The sequence below is a fragment of the Xenopus laevis genome, chromosome 4S (assembly GCF_017654675.1).
Source record: "Xenopus laevis strain J_2021 chromosome 4S, Xenopus_laevis_v10.1, whole genome shotgun sequence".
Classification (NCBI taxonomy): domain Eukaryota; kingdom Metazoa; phylum Chordata; class Amphibia; order Anura; family Pipidae; genus Xenopus; species Xenopus laevis.
Window position 1 is genome coordinate 107,294,411 of NC_054378.1, and position 19,206 is coordinate 107,313,616.

Sequence of the window (19,206 nt, forward strand, 5' to 3'; positions counted from 1 at the left end):
GGGGTTTGGGGTTGAAGAGAGACTTGTAGTCGCCTTTTGCCAAAAGAAATTGGTATCAATATTAAAGAGCCATTATAGAATGGCCCATTCTAATCACCATTTCAGTTGGTCTTCATGATTTATTTTCTATATTTTTTTAATTATTTGTTTTATTCTTTTCAGCTTTCAAATGGGAACCGACCCCATCTAAAAACAAATGCTAAGTAAAGCTCCAAATTGTATTGTTATTGCTACTTGTTATTACTCATCTTTCTATTCAAATCCCTATCCTATTTATATTCCAGTCCCTTATTCAAATCAATGCATGATTGATGAAACTGCAAACCGGAGAGCTCCTGAGTAAAAAGCGAAATAACTTTAGTTGTATAAACACATTTGCTTTACAGCGCTGCACAATATGTTGGCGCTCTATAAATGCATGTTAATAATTATAATAATAACTCAAAAGCCACAAATAATGAAAAATTGACAAACAATTGAAAATTGTGTCAGAATACCACTCTCTACATCATACTAAAAGTTAGCTCAAAGGTGAACAACCCCTTTAAGTCTGATACAGATCCAAGGTCATAACATTCCAAGATAGTCTAAGATCTAATGTAGATAGTTATATTGAAGATATCAAACTAAATATATGTCTGTGTAGTTTCTTACCACAATTCAAATACCTACAGGGTGGTTAAGTATGATAATATAATAATACTTAGACACCTTACCTCCATGATTCTCTTTTTGTTGCTCAAAATCACCATTCCTCTCGCCATCTAAGAATAAGAATTGATAAAGTTATGCATTCAGGCACAGAACTACTACTGGTGCAGCAGGGGCAAAAACAATTATATATATAATTTTAATTAATTCTATATATATAATTTTAATTAATTATATATATATATATATATATATATATATATATATATATATATATATATATATATATATATATATATATATATATATATGTATAAATATATTAAATTAATTAATTTAAATTATATATATTAAAATTTATGTATATATATATATATATACTGTATATAATTAATTTAATTTAAATTATATATATATATATATATATAGGTATATAGGTATATATTAATGTAAACATAAAAAAACCCAATAGGCTGGTTTTGCTTCCAATAAGGATCAAGTACAAGGTACTGTTTTATTATTACAGAGAAAAGGAAAATTATTTAAAAAAATTTGGATTATTTGAATAAAATGGAGTCTATGGGAGACGGCCATTCCATAATTTGGAGCTTACTGAATAACAGGTTTCCAGATAACGGGTCCCGTTATATATTCCTTGGGGATTTTTAGAAGCATATTTATTAATGGGTGAACGTTAGAATTCACCATTTGATAAATCCACTTCTAAAAATCCCATAGGAATCAATAGAAAGTGGATGATGTTTTCTGTTGTGAGCTCTAATTTCACATTTTGAAGTCTGCCCCTAAATCTACTAAAAAATCATTTGAACATTAATTAAATCCAATAGGGTTGTTTTGCCTCCAGTAAGTAATATGTTAGTTGGGATCAAGTACAACGTACTGTTTTATTTTTACTTTTGAATCCATATTAGTGGCAAAATTATCTTATTAGGGTTTTTTATGTTTAAATGTTTTTAATAACCTTAAGCAATGGTGATCCCAATTATGAAAAAAAAATCCCTTATCCAGAAAACACCAGGTTCCAACAATTTCAAATAATAGATCCCATGCATGTAATGAAAAGTTTGGCCTACTTACTTGGTGTTTCCACTGTTAAGCCAAAGACCTGTACTTCACAAAGAGTAAGAGACTTTTCATTGCCTAGTAGAACAATGGTTACATAACGTCCTTCCATTCCATTGCACTCAAAAGAAAATGTTTCTCCAGGACCAATTTTGGATACAGTTCCACACCTGCACAAAGAAAAATCACAGATATAGGATTATTATCAGTGATAATAACTAATGCTATCTTTGTTCAAAACACAGTGAACACTTTTGTGCTTCTCATTTTTTAGTTACATTTTTACACGTAAACACATTTTTAATAAATGAACCATTTTTTAAGAAAACAAGGCTTCAAATTGATATTGACATGCTCTTTTCAATTAAAAATAATACTAATTCCCACCAAGGCAACATTTTTATTGTTACTTTTTGTTATCATTCTATTGCCACCCTCTCATATTTATATTCCACTCTCATGCATATTTTTTTAAAATGCATTTCTTGAAGTACTCTTTTTACTGATTTAGTTGCCCTTATGGTATCCATGCCATATTGTACTAAATGCATTTATCTGAACTTAACTCATTAAAATGATAGGATGATTTGTATTTATTTGTGTTACACATGTGATTTTGATTCTGTGTAAATACAACTGATAACTAGCGTGAAGCAGCCGTTGCAAATACTATATAGATAGAATATATTTCCTTTCCTGAAATCTTTAAACCATACCTCCCAACTGTCCCATTTTTAGAGGGACAGTCCCTCTTTTGACAGCTCAACCTGCAGTCCCTTATTTGTAAGGAAAGTTCCAGAAAATGAAACAAATTTTCTAACTTAATTGGCTTTTGGTAGAAAGCCCAGAACAGCCACAGGCCCATAGCTGATTATAAGATACTTTTGTAACAATTTTTTTTTAACAATTTTGTAACAATTTCAAGATAAGAAAATAAGTAATTGTAACAATATAAGATAACAGGTCCCTTGGGAAAAGTTAGACTCACAGCTTAAAGGGCAATTCACCTTCATTAGCAAAACTATAATAACTGAAAAAAAACCCCACAGAAATATGTTCAAACTTTCAGAACCTGCCAATTTTTTTTAAAATTAACATGGTAAAAATTCACTGCGATATGCACGCCAACTTATTGTCCCTCTTTTCATTTCCAAAATGTTGGTAAGTATGTTTAAACTAATACCTAGCAAAATGTAATGCTTACACAGGGTTCTTCTTCCAGCTGAAGGCTGAATCTCCTAAGTGAATCTCTGCTCCATCAAGCCCTTCACTGCAGCAGTCTCCTCTGTTTGTCACCGCAATTGAGAAGACCTTATGGATTGATGTTAAGTCAACTGTCCACCAGGGATCAGTTTCCACTGTTGTTTGAGCACATTGTTTATCTGGATTCTGATTCTGTAGCTTGCCATCTACAGCATTCTTTGCATTAGCTTCACCAGCTGTGCTGGACTGATATGCAGCCCCATGCAGAGCTACATTAGATGCTAAAAAGCAAAATATGTTGTTATGAATAGCAGCCTTTTTGTCAAGAAAATTTGTTAAGAAAATGTATTTTTGAATTTAAAAAAACATTTATAGATTACAATTTTTAGCAGATAGAGTGGCCTCAGAGTGTAAGAGTAAAATAAATGACAAAAATGGACCTGTGACAACCAAACCAGTTTGTAAATGCAATTTAAGGGGGTTATTTATTAAAGTCTGAATGCTAAAAACATTAAAAAAAAAAAAAAAGGGTTTTTTGTTTTTTTTTCTACAATAAAATCGGAATTTTTTTCCACCATCTCAGACCTGCAGAGGTTGTAAATATGTCAATACGAGAGGTCCCTATTCTATTTGGACGTTTCTGTGTTCTTGTGCTGGAATTACCCCGAAATCTGACTATTTCAGGCTTTTCAGGTAAAAATCTGAAAAATTTGGGCTTTTAGAGAATAAGCCAAAAAAATTGTACGATTCGGGAAAAACATCCGAAAAAATTATATTTTTTGGGATTTTCACTAGATTTCATCGAGTTTTCCCCCGATCCGATTAAATCGTGCTTTTTAAATAATAGTAATAATAAATAAATAAGGCCAAATCGAAGATTCTTGTTTGGTCGTACTTTTTTATTTAAAAAAATCGGAAAAATTCGAATTTTGATAAATAACTCTTTTAATGTCAAGTTGGGCACAGAGAGGACTAATAAAATAATGCTACAGAGAAAAAAAGAAGGAAATCAGTAGATCCGAGGCTTTCCGAGGGCAAGGGTAAATGTAAAATTATTTTTGAGCAACTGGGACATAACATTAAAAATTGTAAAAATGATTGCAGAAATGGGCAAATGTAAAAAAATCTAATTGATAGGAAAATTTGGTCAATTCCATGAAAGTGCTATTTAACAGTTGCTATCCTTGGAATCGAACCCTCGGGTCCCTAAAAGATTGACTTTGCTGAGGTATCAGATCCCACTATAGGCTGTAGTAGATTCTATTAATGTCAATATATTTCTTTGAATGCTGAGCCTTTCTACTAGTTAAAGAGGAAGTAAAGTCTAAAATAGAATAAGGTTAGAAATACTGTATTTTGTATACTAAACATAAACATGAACTTACTGCACCACAAGCCTAATCAAACAAATGATTTATGCTTTCAAAGTTGGCCACAGGGGGTCACCATCTTGTAACTTTGTTAAACATTTTTGCAAGACCAAGACTGTGCACATGCTCAGTGTGGTCTGGGCTGCTTAGGGATCGTCAGAAATGATCAAAACAGCACAAGTCAAATAATATCTGCCAGAAGCCAATAAAGCAAAACTGATTAATAATCAGAATATACAGACTGCACTGGGTCCTGTGTTGTCATATAATCTAATGTGGGTTTTATAGTTTTTGTATTGTTTAATACAAACTTTCTCCAACTCTGCAGAACCAGTGGCAGCAAAATAATCCTCCAAATAGAATCCCAGTTTATCTGTTTAAATCTGGCTCCATGATCTTTGTCCCTGCAGCTGGAGTTGGAAACAGTAAAGGCAAAAATAAAATCCAATACACAGTCGCCGACTGCTCTACAGGGAAAAACAAAGCTGCTTGAGTTCTGCATGGCTGGGAAGTAAAGCGGGGGCTCCCCCTGCTGTTCATATATATGATTGTTTCCCTGCAGAGCCGTTAGGGACCGTCTGACAATTCCTATCCACAGAAGTAAATGAAGGAAGACTTTCACTGCATACAGTCAGGTTTCTTATGAAAATGGCACACATTTTTTTAAATTAAAGTATATTGGAAATAGGTTTCTTTTTCATTAAATAAAGTAAAAATGGGATTTAATTTTTTTGCCTTTACATGCCCTTTAAATAAACCATTTTCAGGTGTTTCCCATGCAGTATATCAGCTATATCTCATTCAGTTAATGAGCATGTGTGGTGTGTAAAATCAATTTTTTTTATTGGAAATGTCTCCTTAGTAGAAAGTTGTCAGGGACAGATGTTGGTATAACCCTTTTGTCTTTCAGACACGTTTCAGTTTCACGTTATACTTACCGGCATCAGAGTGCTTTAAAATATTTCTGAGTTCAGTGGCAGCTGTGTAAAAAAGAAAAATCACACCGAATGTATTTATAATAGTTAAATACTAATGCAATATATTTCAGTCTTAGTCTATGCTTTCTTGGATTTTGAGCTTTTGTGAGTAGGGCCCTATGTAAACCATCTATCTAATGGAATAATAGTCCAATAATATATGATGAAATTAATGGAAACTGTGGTCACTAAAGTCCTTACCTTGCTGTTCTTCAATTTCCTCCGAATCAGGAGAACTGGGATTATCTGAAAGGCATATGAAAGTATGTGACAAACAATATTTTTAGAAAGTTCTAGCCATTCAATGGTGGGGAATAGGAAATTCCTTTATTAGCATATTTAGCAGTATTGGTATTTGATGTTTATATACCTTTTGTGACCTTAAGGCATCAAAATCCCTTCTGATGTAGAGATAGTGTGGCCCTTATTGCTTACAAAGCACTTGAGGAAAGTGTTTCCTTGCAGTCTGTGTCTTGCACCCTGCACTTTAAGTACCACTCATCCCTTTACTCTATAGCAGGAGGAAAGCACAGGGCTCAGTTAATAGTGCTACTCCAGCAGAATTCTGCACTGAAATCCATTTCTCAAAAGAGCAAACAGATTTTTTTATATTCAATTTTGAAATCTGACATGGGGCTAGACATTTTGTCAATTTCCCAGCTGCCCCTGGTCATGTGACTTGTGCCTGCACTTTAGGAGAGAAATGCTTTCTGGCAGGCTGCTGTTTTTCCCTTCTCAATGTAACTGAATGTGTCTCAGTGGGGCATGGGTTTTTACTATTGAGTGTTGTTCTTAGATCTACCAGGCAGCTGTTATCTTGTGTTAGGGAGCTGCTATCTGGTTAACTTCCCATTGTTCTTTTGTTTGACTGCTGGGGAAAAGGGAGGGGGTGATATCACTCCAACTCCAACTTGCAGTACAGTAGTAAAGAGTGATTGAAGTTTATCAGAGCACAAGTCACATGACTTGGGGCAGCTGGGAAATTGACAATATGTCTAGCCCCATGTCAGATTTTAAAATTGAATATAAAAATATCTGTTTGCTCTTTTGAGAAATGGATTTATGTGCAGAACTCTGGTGGAGCAGCATTATTAACTGATTCATTTTGAAAAAAATTTTTTTCCCATGACAGTATCCCTTTAAGGTAATGCCCACATACCTCCCCTAGCAACATTTATTATTAAAGCCCTGCTGAAGAGTCAGCCTATAGGAACTAAATATAGGCAGGATGCCAAATGCAAAAGACATGTTGGTTTGCACCAGCATCTAGTATTATACAATAGAACAGTGATCCCCAAGCAGTAGCTCGTGAGCAACATGTTGCTCTCCAACCCCTTGGATGTTGCTCCCACTGGCCTCAAAGCAGGTGGTTATTTTTGAATTCCAGGCTTGGAGGAAAGTTTTGGTTGTATAAAAACCAGGCAAACTGCCAAACAGAGCCTCAATGTAGGTTGACAATCCACATAGGGGTACCAAATGGCCAATCACAGCCCTTATTTGGCACCCCAAGAACATTTTTCATGCTAGTGTTGCTCCCCAACTCCTTTTACTTCTGAATGTTGCTCACGGGTTTAAAAGGTTGGAGATCCCTGCAATAGAAACTAGTCCTTGGATGTTTTGTCTTCCTATAGCTAAGAATATTTAGACTTTCCACACTTAAGTACTTTCACAATGAAAAAAGTTGGTTTTGATCAGGTTTTTCATACTAGTGTGGCTGTATACTGTTTGATTACGCTAATGATTGTGAGCCAATAGAACTAAAAATGGAAGATTGATAAAAAAATGCCCATGCTGTGAGTTCCAAACTGACAACAGAAGCAATTGATTCTATTAGGGTAAAATAGGTGCAGGGAGCAGGGCTGGAACTAGGGGTAGGCAGAAGAGGCAGCTGCCTAGGGCGCAATGATAGGGGGCGCTGGACAGCTACCTCTAAAATTGTCTTCTGCCTATCCCTAGTCCATATTCGCACCCCTCAGTCTTACTCCCCTTCCTTCTCTCTGTCACCCACCCCTCCATCGCTCTCCCCTCCCTCCCGTCGCTCACCCCTCCCTCCTCTCCATTGCTTTCCCCTCCGTTATCTCCCCTTTGTCGTGGTCGGGCGCATGAGCATGCACGCTCGTTGGTGCATCTTGCATCTTTAGTGAGCAGCTCTTGAAATGTGAATGTGGTGTATTGGGAAGGGTCCAACAAGAGTGATGGTTAAAAACATCAACAGCCACATGGAGGTCTATTAGAGGTTTTTAAACTAGCGACTAAATTCTATTTCTCTAACATCATGAACGGCCATGAAAGTTATTAAAAATTCTGAATTTAAAAAGTGTGAAGAAAAAAATGAAAAATTCAAGTTTTTCTGAGAAATACTAATGAAAAAAAATCAGAAAGCTTCTAAAAAATCTGAAAGGCTTAAAAAAAGTCCAATAGTATCAGCACAATTCCCATTGACTTCTATGGGACCTTGACAACTTTTACCTGGCGCAGTTTTGTATTCGAGTTTAAGTCAAATCAAATATAAGTAAATTAAATTCGAGGATGGCCATGAACTGTTTAGGCAGAGGACAGATTGTAGTTCAACAACTCACAATTGTAAACCAAGGAGGTTAAAGAGATTTCAACCTCACCTAGACCTAGGGATTAAAGGCACTCCACTAACACCTATTAAAAAAAAAAATACATACAGTATTACACTATACAATAATATTACAAATACATATAATACTACTTACTAGTGTAGTTTCCAGAAATTTCATGGCCGAAGGCCTTTACTTCACAGAGAGTGAGATAGGCAGCTCTGCCTGGTATTGTAACAGTCACATATCGCCCCACCATTCCACAGCTGAATGTTGCTGACTCTCCAAGGGCCATGGTTGCAATTTTAGCACATCTGAATTAATAATAATACAAAAAAGAAAAGTCGCTGTATCTACATAGGTATGTTTATATAAAATGATCTAAACATTAATGGATATTTGAATTATTATACCCAACAACCCATATTAATAATGCCCTTTATGTTCAAAGCGATTTATCTTTTTTTACTGTGATGGGTAAACGGCTGGTTTGAAGGTACCTTTGCATACACTTTATTATAATCCAAATTTTTCTCATTATTTTATTAAAACTCCCATCCACATTTTTACCTTATTTATCAATAAACTCTATAAGGGACATCTGCCATTGACTTCTACATGACCTTGGTAGGTTTGAGATGGAGTATATTTAGATTCTGACTTTTAGCAGCCTCGGGATAAAATAAATCTTGAAAAATACAAGTTTTTTTTCCCACAAAAAAATGGTGGACTTAAATAACCCCATAGATTTTGATGTCTGGCTGAAAATCACCCATAGGCCTAATATATGGTCCAATCACTGTGCCTTTTTGGTCCCATCTATGGGTAAACTGGGCAAAGATCTGCTCATTTGGTAACCCTGAAAAATGTGCAGATCTTTTGGGGGGTTATTTAAGTCAGAATTTATCTCAATATTTTCTGCTACAAACTCAGATCAAATCCGCTCGCGTTTTTTACGGTTATTTACTATTAGATATTCCCGCGTTTTTTTCCGTTTTTTTCATCCGATTTTCCAGATTTTTTCAGAATTTTCACCCAGCGCACATCAAAAAATCATTGGGACTTCTCCCATTGACTTATATGCAACCTCGACAGGTCTGAGATGCCGGATTTTCAGATTCTGACTTTTCCATCCTTGAGGTTTAATAAATTCTGAAAAATTCATGATTTTTTTTTTAAAAGTCTGACTTTATAAAAAAAAAAAATCACACATTTTTCGTGATTTTTGCATTTGGAGTTTAGTAAATAACCCCCTAAATGTATGACCAGGTTTAGTGCTCACAGAAAGGATTCTATCTAGGGGACACTGGACACACTGCCACGTAATACACCAAAGAAAAGACTTTTGTGGTCCAGGTCATTGTCTGTTATGGTGGCAATAGATGTTACAATTACAATCTTTCCTACTTACTGTTGGAGCTTAATTGTCAGATATACAACAGTAGAATTCTACCTGTATCTGACGATTCAGCACTGGCCGACGTTCGTGTGCCTTCAAGGGTGCCCAATCAAAATTTCCTGGCCAAACCAATCGACGAGCTGACCGATATCCAAGTTTTCTGCTGATATCGGTCGGCTCGTCTCCCGCCATAGACGCACCGTATATCTATGGAACTTTGTTTGACATCGTCACACATAATCATTAAATCTTGGGCAAAATAAAATAGCAAATAGTTTGATAAAACTATAAAGAATTAAAAATAAAGATCAGTTGCAAATTAACATACTGTAGAATATTCATTTTAAGGCAATATATATCTTTATCAGTCACATGTTCTTACAGTTTTAAGTCCAACACACAACTGCTCGTGAGCCAATGAAAATGATGTCTTACCTGGGATTTTTTGTTCCACCCTTTTCAGGAGCAGTGCCTATTCTAATTTCTGCACCATTAATACGATTGTTACAGCAGTCGCCCCTGTTAGTTATTTGTACTTCGGTGACATTATAGGTATTGATAAGGTCCACCTTCCACCATGGCTCTATGTCTAGGTCAGTGTGAGAACAGTGCGTTGACATATATTTTGTACTGGTGGAACCATCAATGGCATTTTCTGCCTTTCCAAGGTTATCATATGTGCTGGACTGGGAGCTGATTCCCCTGAAGGCAAGATTTTCATCTGGAAAATTAAATTCCATATTAAAAAATATCACTTAAAAATCTGAACTTTACTGCTGAGCTAAACATGAGGCCCAGGGCGTTGAACCCAGGTACACAAGCTTAATCATACCAACACATCCACTACTGACTACTGGTAGGAAAAAGGTGGGGTTGAGGAAGCACACTCATAAACCATTTATATTTTGAAGTCCATCAGATAAAAAATCTGTCAAAAATAATTTATTGAGCACTCATTAGAGTACAGTGAATATGTATACTGACATGACCCCTTTAAATTTTATACACAGTATTTGAGTTTGCAAGAATAAACATGTCACTTTCAGGTTCAGTCTTTTGCCCAAGTAAACAGTACCTAACTTATAGTTGATCTAGAAGAAGGCAAAAAAAACTCTCAGCATTTATCCAGCCATCCCTATCAGAATGAACTCTTGGCCACTCCCTTCCCTTGCTCAGCTGTATCCCCACCTCTCACTTCTTCCCCTAATGTGCCCATATTGAGTGAAAGATGGGGGGCATTATTTATCAAAAATTTTCAGACTATTTAAATTAAAAAGAGTCCAACTAAACTAGAACCCATTAGACATTATTTATAATTTAAAAAAAGCACAATTTAATTGGATTGGGGACAAAAAAGAAAAAAGTTAGCGAAAATCTGAATCGTACTATTTTTGCAGAGCTTTTTCCCCAAATCGCTCAATTTTTCCAGTCTTTTCCCCAAAAAGCCAGAATTTTTCGAATTTTTTGCTGGAAAAGTCCAAAATAGTTGGATTTTTGGGCTAATTCCAGCACAGACCACATAAACTTTCAAATAGGATAGGGACCTCTCACATTGACCTATATACAACCTCGTTTGGTCTGAGATGCTGAATTTTCGGATACCCAACCCTTTCTTAAAAGTATGATGCTTACAGTATCTTCTACAATTGCTTTAGGGAGAGAATTCCAAAACTATCAGCCAGGGCCGGATTTACATAGTGGGTGCCCCTAGGCCCACTGCTGTTCGTTGCCCCTGTCCCCCCCCCTTTATTCATGCAAATTTTCATCATCAATGGGGATTGGCGCATGGGAAATTTAAAAAATGATTATATCTCCAGCGCATCCCCAGTGTTTTTGAACCAATGTTGGTGTGGTTGGGCAGCATGCCGTCCCCCTAAAAACCTGCCCCCCTTGGCCCGAGCCTAGGTGGACTTTCCACAAATCCAGGCCTGCTCTCCGCTCTCACTGAAAAAAACTCTTTTCAAATTTCAAGATAAAAATGTTTTTTCTTTTAATATCAACATTCTTTGGAAGTCTCTACTGATGAAAAGGGCCTTGTAAAATTGTATGGTACCCTTATATATTTAAACATTGTGACATATCCTCCATTAAGTGCTTTACTATGTAAGCAAACCTTAATTTGCTAGCATTTCTTCACAACTTCGACCTGACATACCCCATAGTGTCTTAGACTCTCTCTTTTCAAGATATGTAACTTTAGAATCTTCAAAACTAATTCAGCTTTCAAACAGCACTGCACATTCTAAAGGGGGCCTTACCAGTGCTTTTACTTGTTTCTTCTCCCGTGAAACAATGTACCCCTGTTGTGTTATAGATAGTTGCTTTTTTCTCAGCAAAACCTGCCCATTAGGTTAAATTAATACAGGAATAAGATCCATTATCTGGAAACCCATTTCCCAGAATGCGCCAAATTATGTGAAGACCATCTCTTATAGATTCCATTTTAATCAAATAATTCAAAGTTTAAAAAACAACTTTCTTTTTTTTCTCTTATAATTAAACAGTACCTTGTACTTGGTGGTAACTAAGGTATAATTAATCCTTTCTGAAAAGAAAACAATCCTATTGGGGTTCATTCATGTTTAAATTATTTTTAATAGATGTATAGTAATCCAATTTACTGAAAGATCCCTTACAAGGACCCGAGCATTCTGGATAAAAGGTCTCATACCTGTATACTTTATAACTTTTGCTACTATCTCTACTTACCAGTTCGTGTAGCTACTGTAGGTAAATCATCTAGAAAGAATGAAAATAGATATTAGAACATATTTTATTTTATGGTCAGATTTTTTTTAACAAATTCTGTGCAAATCAGTAGTTACAAAGTATATGATATTTTAATAGAGTTTTATTTGCCCTCTTTTTTTCAAATTCATTTAAAATAACAATATAGATACCATGTAATATTTTAAATACACAGCAGTTTATGTATAACATAGTCTTAATGTACATTCCACTACAGTACTTACAATCGTATTCTTCGTCACTGCTCCATAGACCAAAAAAATTTTGAAATATGTCTGCAGTTAAAAACAAACACAAATGAGTTAGACACTCAAACGATGGAATATCCTTGAAAGTGAAACTCTAACCAACTCCAGATTTTCTTTTCTATTCAATTTCCTTTATTATGTACATAGCATATCCCTTCGCTGCAACTTAGGCTCCATGTGGGGAGTATTTGATATTTTAAAATGATTCAATAAAATGTTATTTTTTTTACCTTATAAGCATGCATGTGGGATTTTTTTGAAGCAAAATGTAAGACCTCTGTTCCTCTGTTTGGTCACTATAGGACCCCAGCATGCCATTTTTTGGTTTACATAGATCTATTTCCAAGTAACCTAGCTACAGAGTATACTAAAAAAATTCACTTTACAAAATAGAATGACCTTAACAAAGAAGCGGGGGGTTTGTATAGGGTGATACTGTTTGGAATTTCACCAAATCTCAGCATTTCTTGCAGCTTTCCTTCTCCTTTAATACTCATACTATAGTCGTTTTCTACTTTTGGTTATTCGAAACAAAACCAAACCAGATTAGGAGTCCACAGAGATACATCTGTGTAAAGAGCTGTTCTTATCTCACAGCCTAACAGGCTGCAGCTGGGGAAGGGGAGGGTTTTGTTTCCCAATTGTGCTCAGGAACTGGACATTATTTCCAGTTTTGGGTTTTGCTGCAATTACTGCAGGAGATTACAAAATCATAGGCATAATAAACACTTATGTACTCTGTTCCCTGTACCAATATTGCTACTTTAAAGTGGACCTGTCACCCAGATACAAAAATCTGTATAATAAAAGTCCTTTTCAAATGAAACATGAAATCCAATGTCTATTTTTTATTAAAGCTTTCATAGCTCATTTAAACATCTCAGCTGTCAATCAAATATTGTCTGCCCCTCCTCTATGCCTTAGGCACTTTCCATTCAGCACTTCCTAGATGTCACTGCTCTCCCCACATTTCACTTGTTCTCTTCACCATTTAATTGTGTAGCCAGGGCATGGGGATGGACATCGGGTCCCCCATTCTGGTTCACAAACAAGATTTTGAGATGATACAAGGTTTGTCTTAATAACAGTGTCCACAATATGGCTCCTGCCTGCTTGCTATAATTATGAATTCCCAGAGTGAAAGAAACAAGATTTAAGTAATTTATATAGTGTAATTAAAGCTCATTTTGCTTGACTAATGTGATAAAATAGGATTTTGAATAATTTTTTTGGGTGACAGGTCCCCTTTAAGTCTCTCCTCCTTAAAGGTAATAATAAATAAGACTCATCAGATCCCCTTCCCTCAGTGGTTTTAACACCTTGCCTATACATTTGTTTAACACCCTCAAAAGTATAGCTTGAAGGGTTGATAAGTGATCTATCACTTTTATATTATTATATATCATGTGACTGGATACCAGGAGGCATTTAAAAGAGATGTAAAAAAAACATGTCACTTACCGGCCAGGTGAAATGAGTCATCTGCTGTAAATAGTCGGAAAAATTGCATTCAGTACCAGGAATGTTTACATTACAGCTTTAAATAAATACATGCCTATATATACAGTATATATATATATATATATATATATATATATATATATATATATATTTTTTTTTTTTTAACCTTTCCAAATCCAGTGCAAGAATAACATTTTATTCTATATATCTGTTCATATGTATCACAATTCCTGTTAAAAATTATCATTTGATTTTTTACTATTCAAGTCAAAAACTTGGTATTTCAGTCACAGTACATGTATTTCAAAGCCATTTCTCAAAATACCATAATAAAAAAATCTTCAATCATTTTAAAGTTATTTGTAAATTAAAACTGCACCTGAACCAATTTCTTTCTGTCCTTTGCTATTCTTGTCTCAGTTTGCATGACAGTATTCTTAAAGAGATGGGGGAGTCTGTGCTATCAGTCCAAAAAGGCACCACATAGGGGCAGATTTAGCAAGGGTCGAGTTTCGAATTTGAAAAACTTTAAAATTCGAATTCCAAAAGACCAACCGAAATTAAATTGAAGACCAACCGAAATTAAATTAAATTGTGTAACAGGTAAGCCACTAGAATCACTTGGCAGTGCATACTTTTTAATCTTTCCTTATACAAAAGTAGTTTGATTAGAACAAATATGTATCACTTTACCTTTAGAAACCACATATATTCCAGTATAATCTTGAAAAAAAAAAATGGTAAAGAAAAAATTAGTTGGTTGACAAATAAACCACTTTACTTTCTACTTTATATACTGTTGCCCCAGTTTACTTTATAAACTGGGGCAACATGTTATTCAGTGAAGTCATTTGGGACAGGGATTTTTTAGGGATAACTGTCTCGTACCAGTCTAGACAGGAATTGTAGGCCATTCAACCTTTAAAACTGATAGAGAACCCGCACTTGTCTTTGTGCAAACAGATCAAAAGATCACAGTTCACTGCAAACAGTCAGTTCACGTGCCAAGCAGTCCTGGACAGAGATATGAAATAAAGCTGGCCATAGACGCAAAGATACAATTGTACGAATCGAGGATTTGTACGATTTTCAGACCACCGTGTGTGTGGAGTCCCGACATTTTTCGTCCTACAGAGGTCGTTCGATTGGTCGATCGGACAGGTTAACAGATTTCTGTCGGCTGCCGATAATATCTCTGCATGTATTGCCGATTGGACGATTTTCAGTGGGAGACTGTCACCAGCTTTTCTCGGACATAACTTTCGTAGGATTGCTGTAGGGGCAGAACATTGGCTGATCTGTTCTTTTACTACTTTATTTGATCTGCATGGCTAGTGGCAGGTCGGGAGAAGTCCAATCGTTCGAGGATTTGAACGATCGGATCTTTGCGTCTATGGCCAGCTTAAGCCCTGGCATTTTAATAAAAAGAGGCCAAAAACATCCCCCACCAGCCCAATACATAGCTAATCTTAAAGCCCCCTGGTATTTACCAGAACCCACAGATTGCCAGTCCGGGGCCTGAGTACATCAGTTTACATATTCTAATAGGCCAGAATCATCTCGCCTTCAGCTTAAAATAATGGTGTGCATGGGGAATCCTAGCAAACTTTAAATTGCTTATACAGAAAAAGCTTTAAATGTGTTAGTTGATCTTTCCCTATAGTGCAGAAAACTCTAATAATCTTCATGACTATCTAAATGCAGCTAATGTCATTCAGGGGTTACTAAACACTTGGTCACTTTGGTCATAATTATTAGGGGATTAACCCACTAACAATTCCTCTGGGTAGTTTGAGGCTGTTCAGCTGACTAACTCTGTCTTGTGCTTCTAAGACATCTTAAAGAAGAAGGAAAGTCGTTTACCATTTGGGGGTGCCAAATGTTAGGCACCCCCAAGTGAATGTATTTACTTACCTGAAACCCCGGGCCGGTGCTCCTATCAGCAGAAAACTGCACGGGCCTTGGGTTATTCCAGCGAGCACCACGGAACGCTTCTCCTCTGGCTTCTTCTTTCTTCAAATTTCCTGGGGGAGAAGCATGCGCAGTAGAATGAAAAAGCTGACTTTTTAGTTAAAGTTCGGCTTTTCACTCTAATGCGCATGCGCAGCCGCAGGAAAAAAGAAGAAGCCGGAAGAGGATCGCTCCATGGTGTCCAACATTTGGCAACCCCAAGTGATAAACGACTTTCCTGCTCCTTTAACTCAAGATTGATGGCACGCAGGAAGCATTCTGTACCGTAGGAAAGGTACATACGTAAATCGGAGGACAACACATACGGGAAGATGCCCAGGTACACCACCCTGAGCCGTCAGCTAAGGGAGCAGATCCAACAGTATAGCTGTAGAACAGGCACTCAAAGATTGTGTTTTAAAGGAACAGCTCAGTGTGTAAATAAAAACTGTGTAAATAGGCTGTGCAAAATAAAAAATGTTTCTAATATAGTTAGTTAGCCAAAAATGTAATGTATAAAGACTGGAGTGACTGGATGTTCAACATAGAACAGAACACTACTTCCTGCTTTTCAGCTCTCTAACTCTGAGTTAGTCAGCAACTTTAAGAGGAGCCACGTGGGACATAACTGTTCAGTGAGTTTTCAATTGATCCTCAGCATTCAGCTCAGATTCAAAAGCAACAGATATGACCCATGTGGCCACCCCTCGAGTCTCTTGGTTTTTACATTTTGGAAGACTGTTCTTTGAGTGCCTGTTCTACATATATATTGTTGGTTTTAGTCTGGATCTGAAAATGCACATTTTGGGATGAAAACTGCCTGCCATCTATGATGACACTTTTGGCAGGTGGCACAGAGAGATATGGGTGCTTCTTCACCTATGAAAAAATGCTGCTGGAGATTATACCTGTTTGCCATTTGCAAAACTGTTGCCCTGTTATCTCAGTCACAAGGTTCCTATCCTTCACTTTTTCTTGGGGCCTTAGGTCCTGGACTCATGCTGACTCTTTTCCATAAACGACACCAACTTCCATTCATTATATATTCTACTGAAGTGGTGCTGAAATCATAACATACAGGGGATACCCTAAACCGTTTAATCAAATATCCTACCTAGGAAACTAGCAATTTAGGCAGGTTCCTATTCCCCTCTCACTAGGGACATAGCACAAGGCTTCCCAAATCCCTAAAATCATATACATTTTTTCTGTGCATACAGCAGTGAAGAGCACACATAGTTTATTCATGTATTAATGAACTGATATGGAAATATAACTTACCAGGAGCTTCACTAGAGAGGCCAAACACTTGCACTTCACAGATGGTGAGTGATGTTTTATTTCCAGGGATAAAGACAGTCACATACTGACCTTGCATGCCATTGCACTCAAAGGAAAGTGTCTCCCCATTGGCCATTGACTTGATAATGCCACATCTAAAGGTAACCACAAACAAATTTCAGTATACAGGTCTGCTTGTATAGAGGCTGCTTCCAAGCCAAAAGCATGACCAACCATTGATGATGCTTTCAAAAACAAAGAATTAAACAAACTGTGACTTACACTGGATTTTGTTTTCCTCCTGCATCGTTGGAATCTCCGATTCTTATTTCAGCATTGTTAATTTTCTCAGCACAGCAGTCACCTCTGTTGGTCACAGCTACAGTGTAAACTCTGTGGCTTGCTTTGAGATCAACCATCCACCAGGGATCCTCCTGCTCACTAGTGCTGGCACACTCAAGGAAGAAATAATTACTGGCTAGAGACCCATCATTGGCGTTCTTTGGTTCTCCATACATGTTGTAGAGACTGGATTGCTGGGCTATCCCTTTCACAGCCAAGTTTGGAGCTGAAAGATATTGAAACATGAAACAGAATTGACAGATCACCACGTTAACACCATAAATTCTACACTGTGTATAAATGTTTGCTTTATAAATTAAGGGGTAGATTTATCAAAGTTCGAATAGTAAATTAGAATTCAAATTTTCGAGTTTCAAAGTTCACACATTCGAATTTGGATCCCCTATTCCAATGTGAGATTTATCACATCAGGACCATGGAAACAGTCCTAATTCGAATATTTGCCACCTAAAACCTGCCGAGTTCATGTAAAAGTCAATGGCAGAGGTCTGTTGAGCCATTTGGAGATGTTAATAGCCTTCCTGACATTCAAGTTTTTTTTTTCCATCCGAATCGAATACGATTAGAATTATCTGGTCTGAACCATTCGATTGAATATTAGACATTCAATTTTTTTCTTAAATAACCTCCCAGTCGAATTGTGAATATATCCGAATTAAAAAAAATCATACTTTGATAAATGGGCCTCTAAATGTGAAGCTGAGTGTAAAATGATGGTGTAAATCCTGTATAAAAGCTTTTGTAATAATATTTTCTCTGCCAGAAGTTGTTTTATTGACTTTAACCTGAGGTGGAGTTTTTTTATGGTGTACAGTTCAGTACAGAATTGAAATACACACCCCAATACATTTCTCCTCAGCCCTACTGACCTTAAAGGAAAACTATACCCCCAAAATGAACACTTAAGCAACAGATAGTTTATATCAAATTGAATGACATATTAAAGAATCTTACCAAACTGGAATATATATTTAAGTAAATATTGCCCTTTTACATCTCTTGCCTTGAACCACCATTTCGTGACTCTATCTGTGCTGCCTCAGAGATCACCTGACCAGAAATACTACAACACTAACTGTAACAGGAAGAAGTGAGGAAGCAAAAGGCAGAACTCTGTCTGTTAATTGGCTCATGTGACCTTACATGTGGTTTGTATGTGTGCACAGTGAATCTTACGATCTCAGGAGGCGGCCCTTATTTTTTAAAATGGCAATTTTCTATTTATGATTACCCAATGGCACATGCTACTAAAAAACTATATTATTATGATAATGGTTCATTTACATGAAGCAGGGTTTCACACATGAGCTGTTTTACTCAGTATCTTTTAATAGAGACCTACATTGTTTGGGGGTATAGTTTTCCTTTAATGGGTTACACCAGCTTGGAGGTGGCACAAAATATTGGCATATGTTTCCAGATAAAACAACAGGGGTGCTGCTGCCATGATGGGAGTTCAAAAACTTGACTCAGGCAGCAGCCGCCCGCAAGTTACCAAGCACATAGGCTTACCTATCCCACAAAGATGCACCAGTTAGGGAGCACCGTTGGGTGCAACGGAGCACTATGCACTGCCTTATGGCAGGTAGTAAGTAGAGCTGAGTTGTGCCTGCTAAGGCTGCACTTTGTACCGCGCACTGGATTTTTAATCCTGGACGAGCTGCAGAGAGCAGATATGCCACAGACACAAGTGCTTTTTGGAGGAACACTGTTTTGCACCCCTTGAACTTTTGTTTGGGGCCTACAAAGACAAGGCTGTAACCTTGTTATGAAAAAGCTAAAAGCAATTTTTTTTCTCTTTTGTGCAAAGGCATACCTCCCAACATTTTAGAAATAGAAAGAGGGACAAAACGATTGTTTGGACCATGCCCTAATTACCATGTTCATTTTACAAAATTTAGCAGG

At 36.5% G+C, this 19,206-nt stretch overlaps 1 protein-coding gene across 4 annotated transcripts in view; it reads right to left on the reverse strand.

Moving 5' to 3' along the window:
- The window catches only part of ptx.S (pentraxin S homeolog), a 38,414-nt gene that overhangs the window by 13,894 nt on the left and 5,314 nt on the right, over window positions 1-19,206 (reverse strand). For 3 of the 4 annotated variants that reach the window (XM_041591230.1, XM_041591231.1, XM_041591229.1), the window contains exons 6-18: window positions 17,221-17,506; window positions 16,939-17,093; window positions 14,401-14,430; window positions 13,708-13,731; window positions 12,223-12,273; window positions 11,960-11,989; window positions 9,686-9,971; window positions 8,008-8,165; window positions 5,486-5,530; window positions 5,246-5,287; window positions 2,939-3,218; window positions 1,750-1,904; window positions 717-764 (exon numbers count right to left, since the gene is read on the reverse strand). In XM_041591230.1, the coding sequence (XP_041447164.1) occupies window positions 717-764; window positions 1,750-1,904; window positions 2,939-3,218; window positions 5,246-5,287; window positions 5,486-5,530; window positions 8,008-8,165; window positions 9,686-9,971; window positions 11,960-11,989; window positions 12,223-12,273; window positions 13,708-13,731; window positions 14,401-14,430; window positions 16,939-17,093; window positions 17,221-17,506 (1,590 nt within the window). 4 annotated transcript variants of the gene reach the window in all.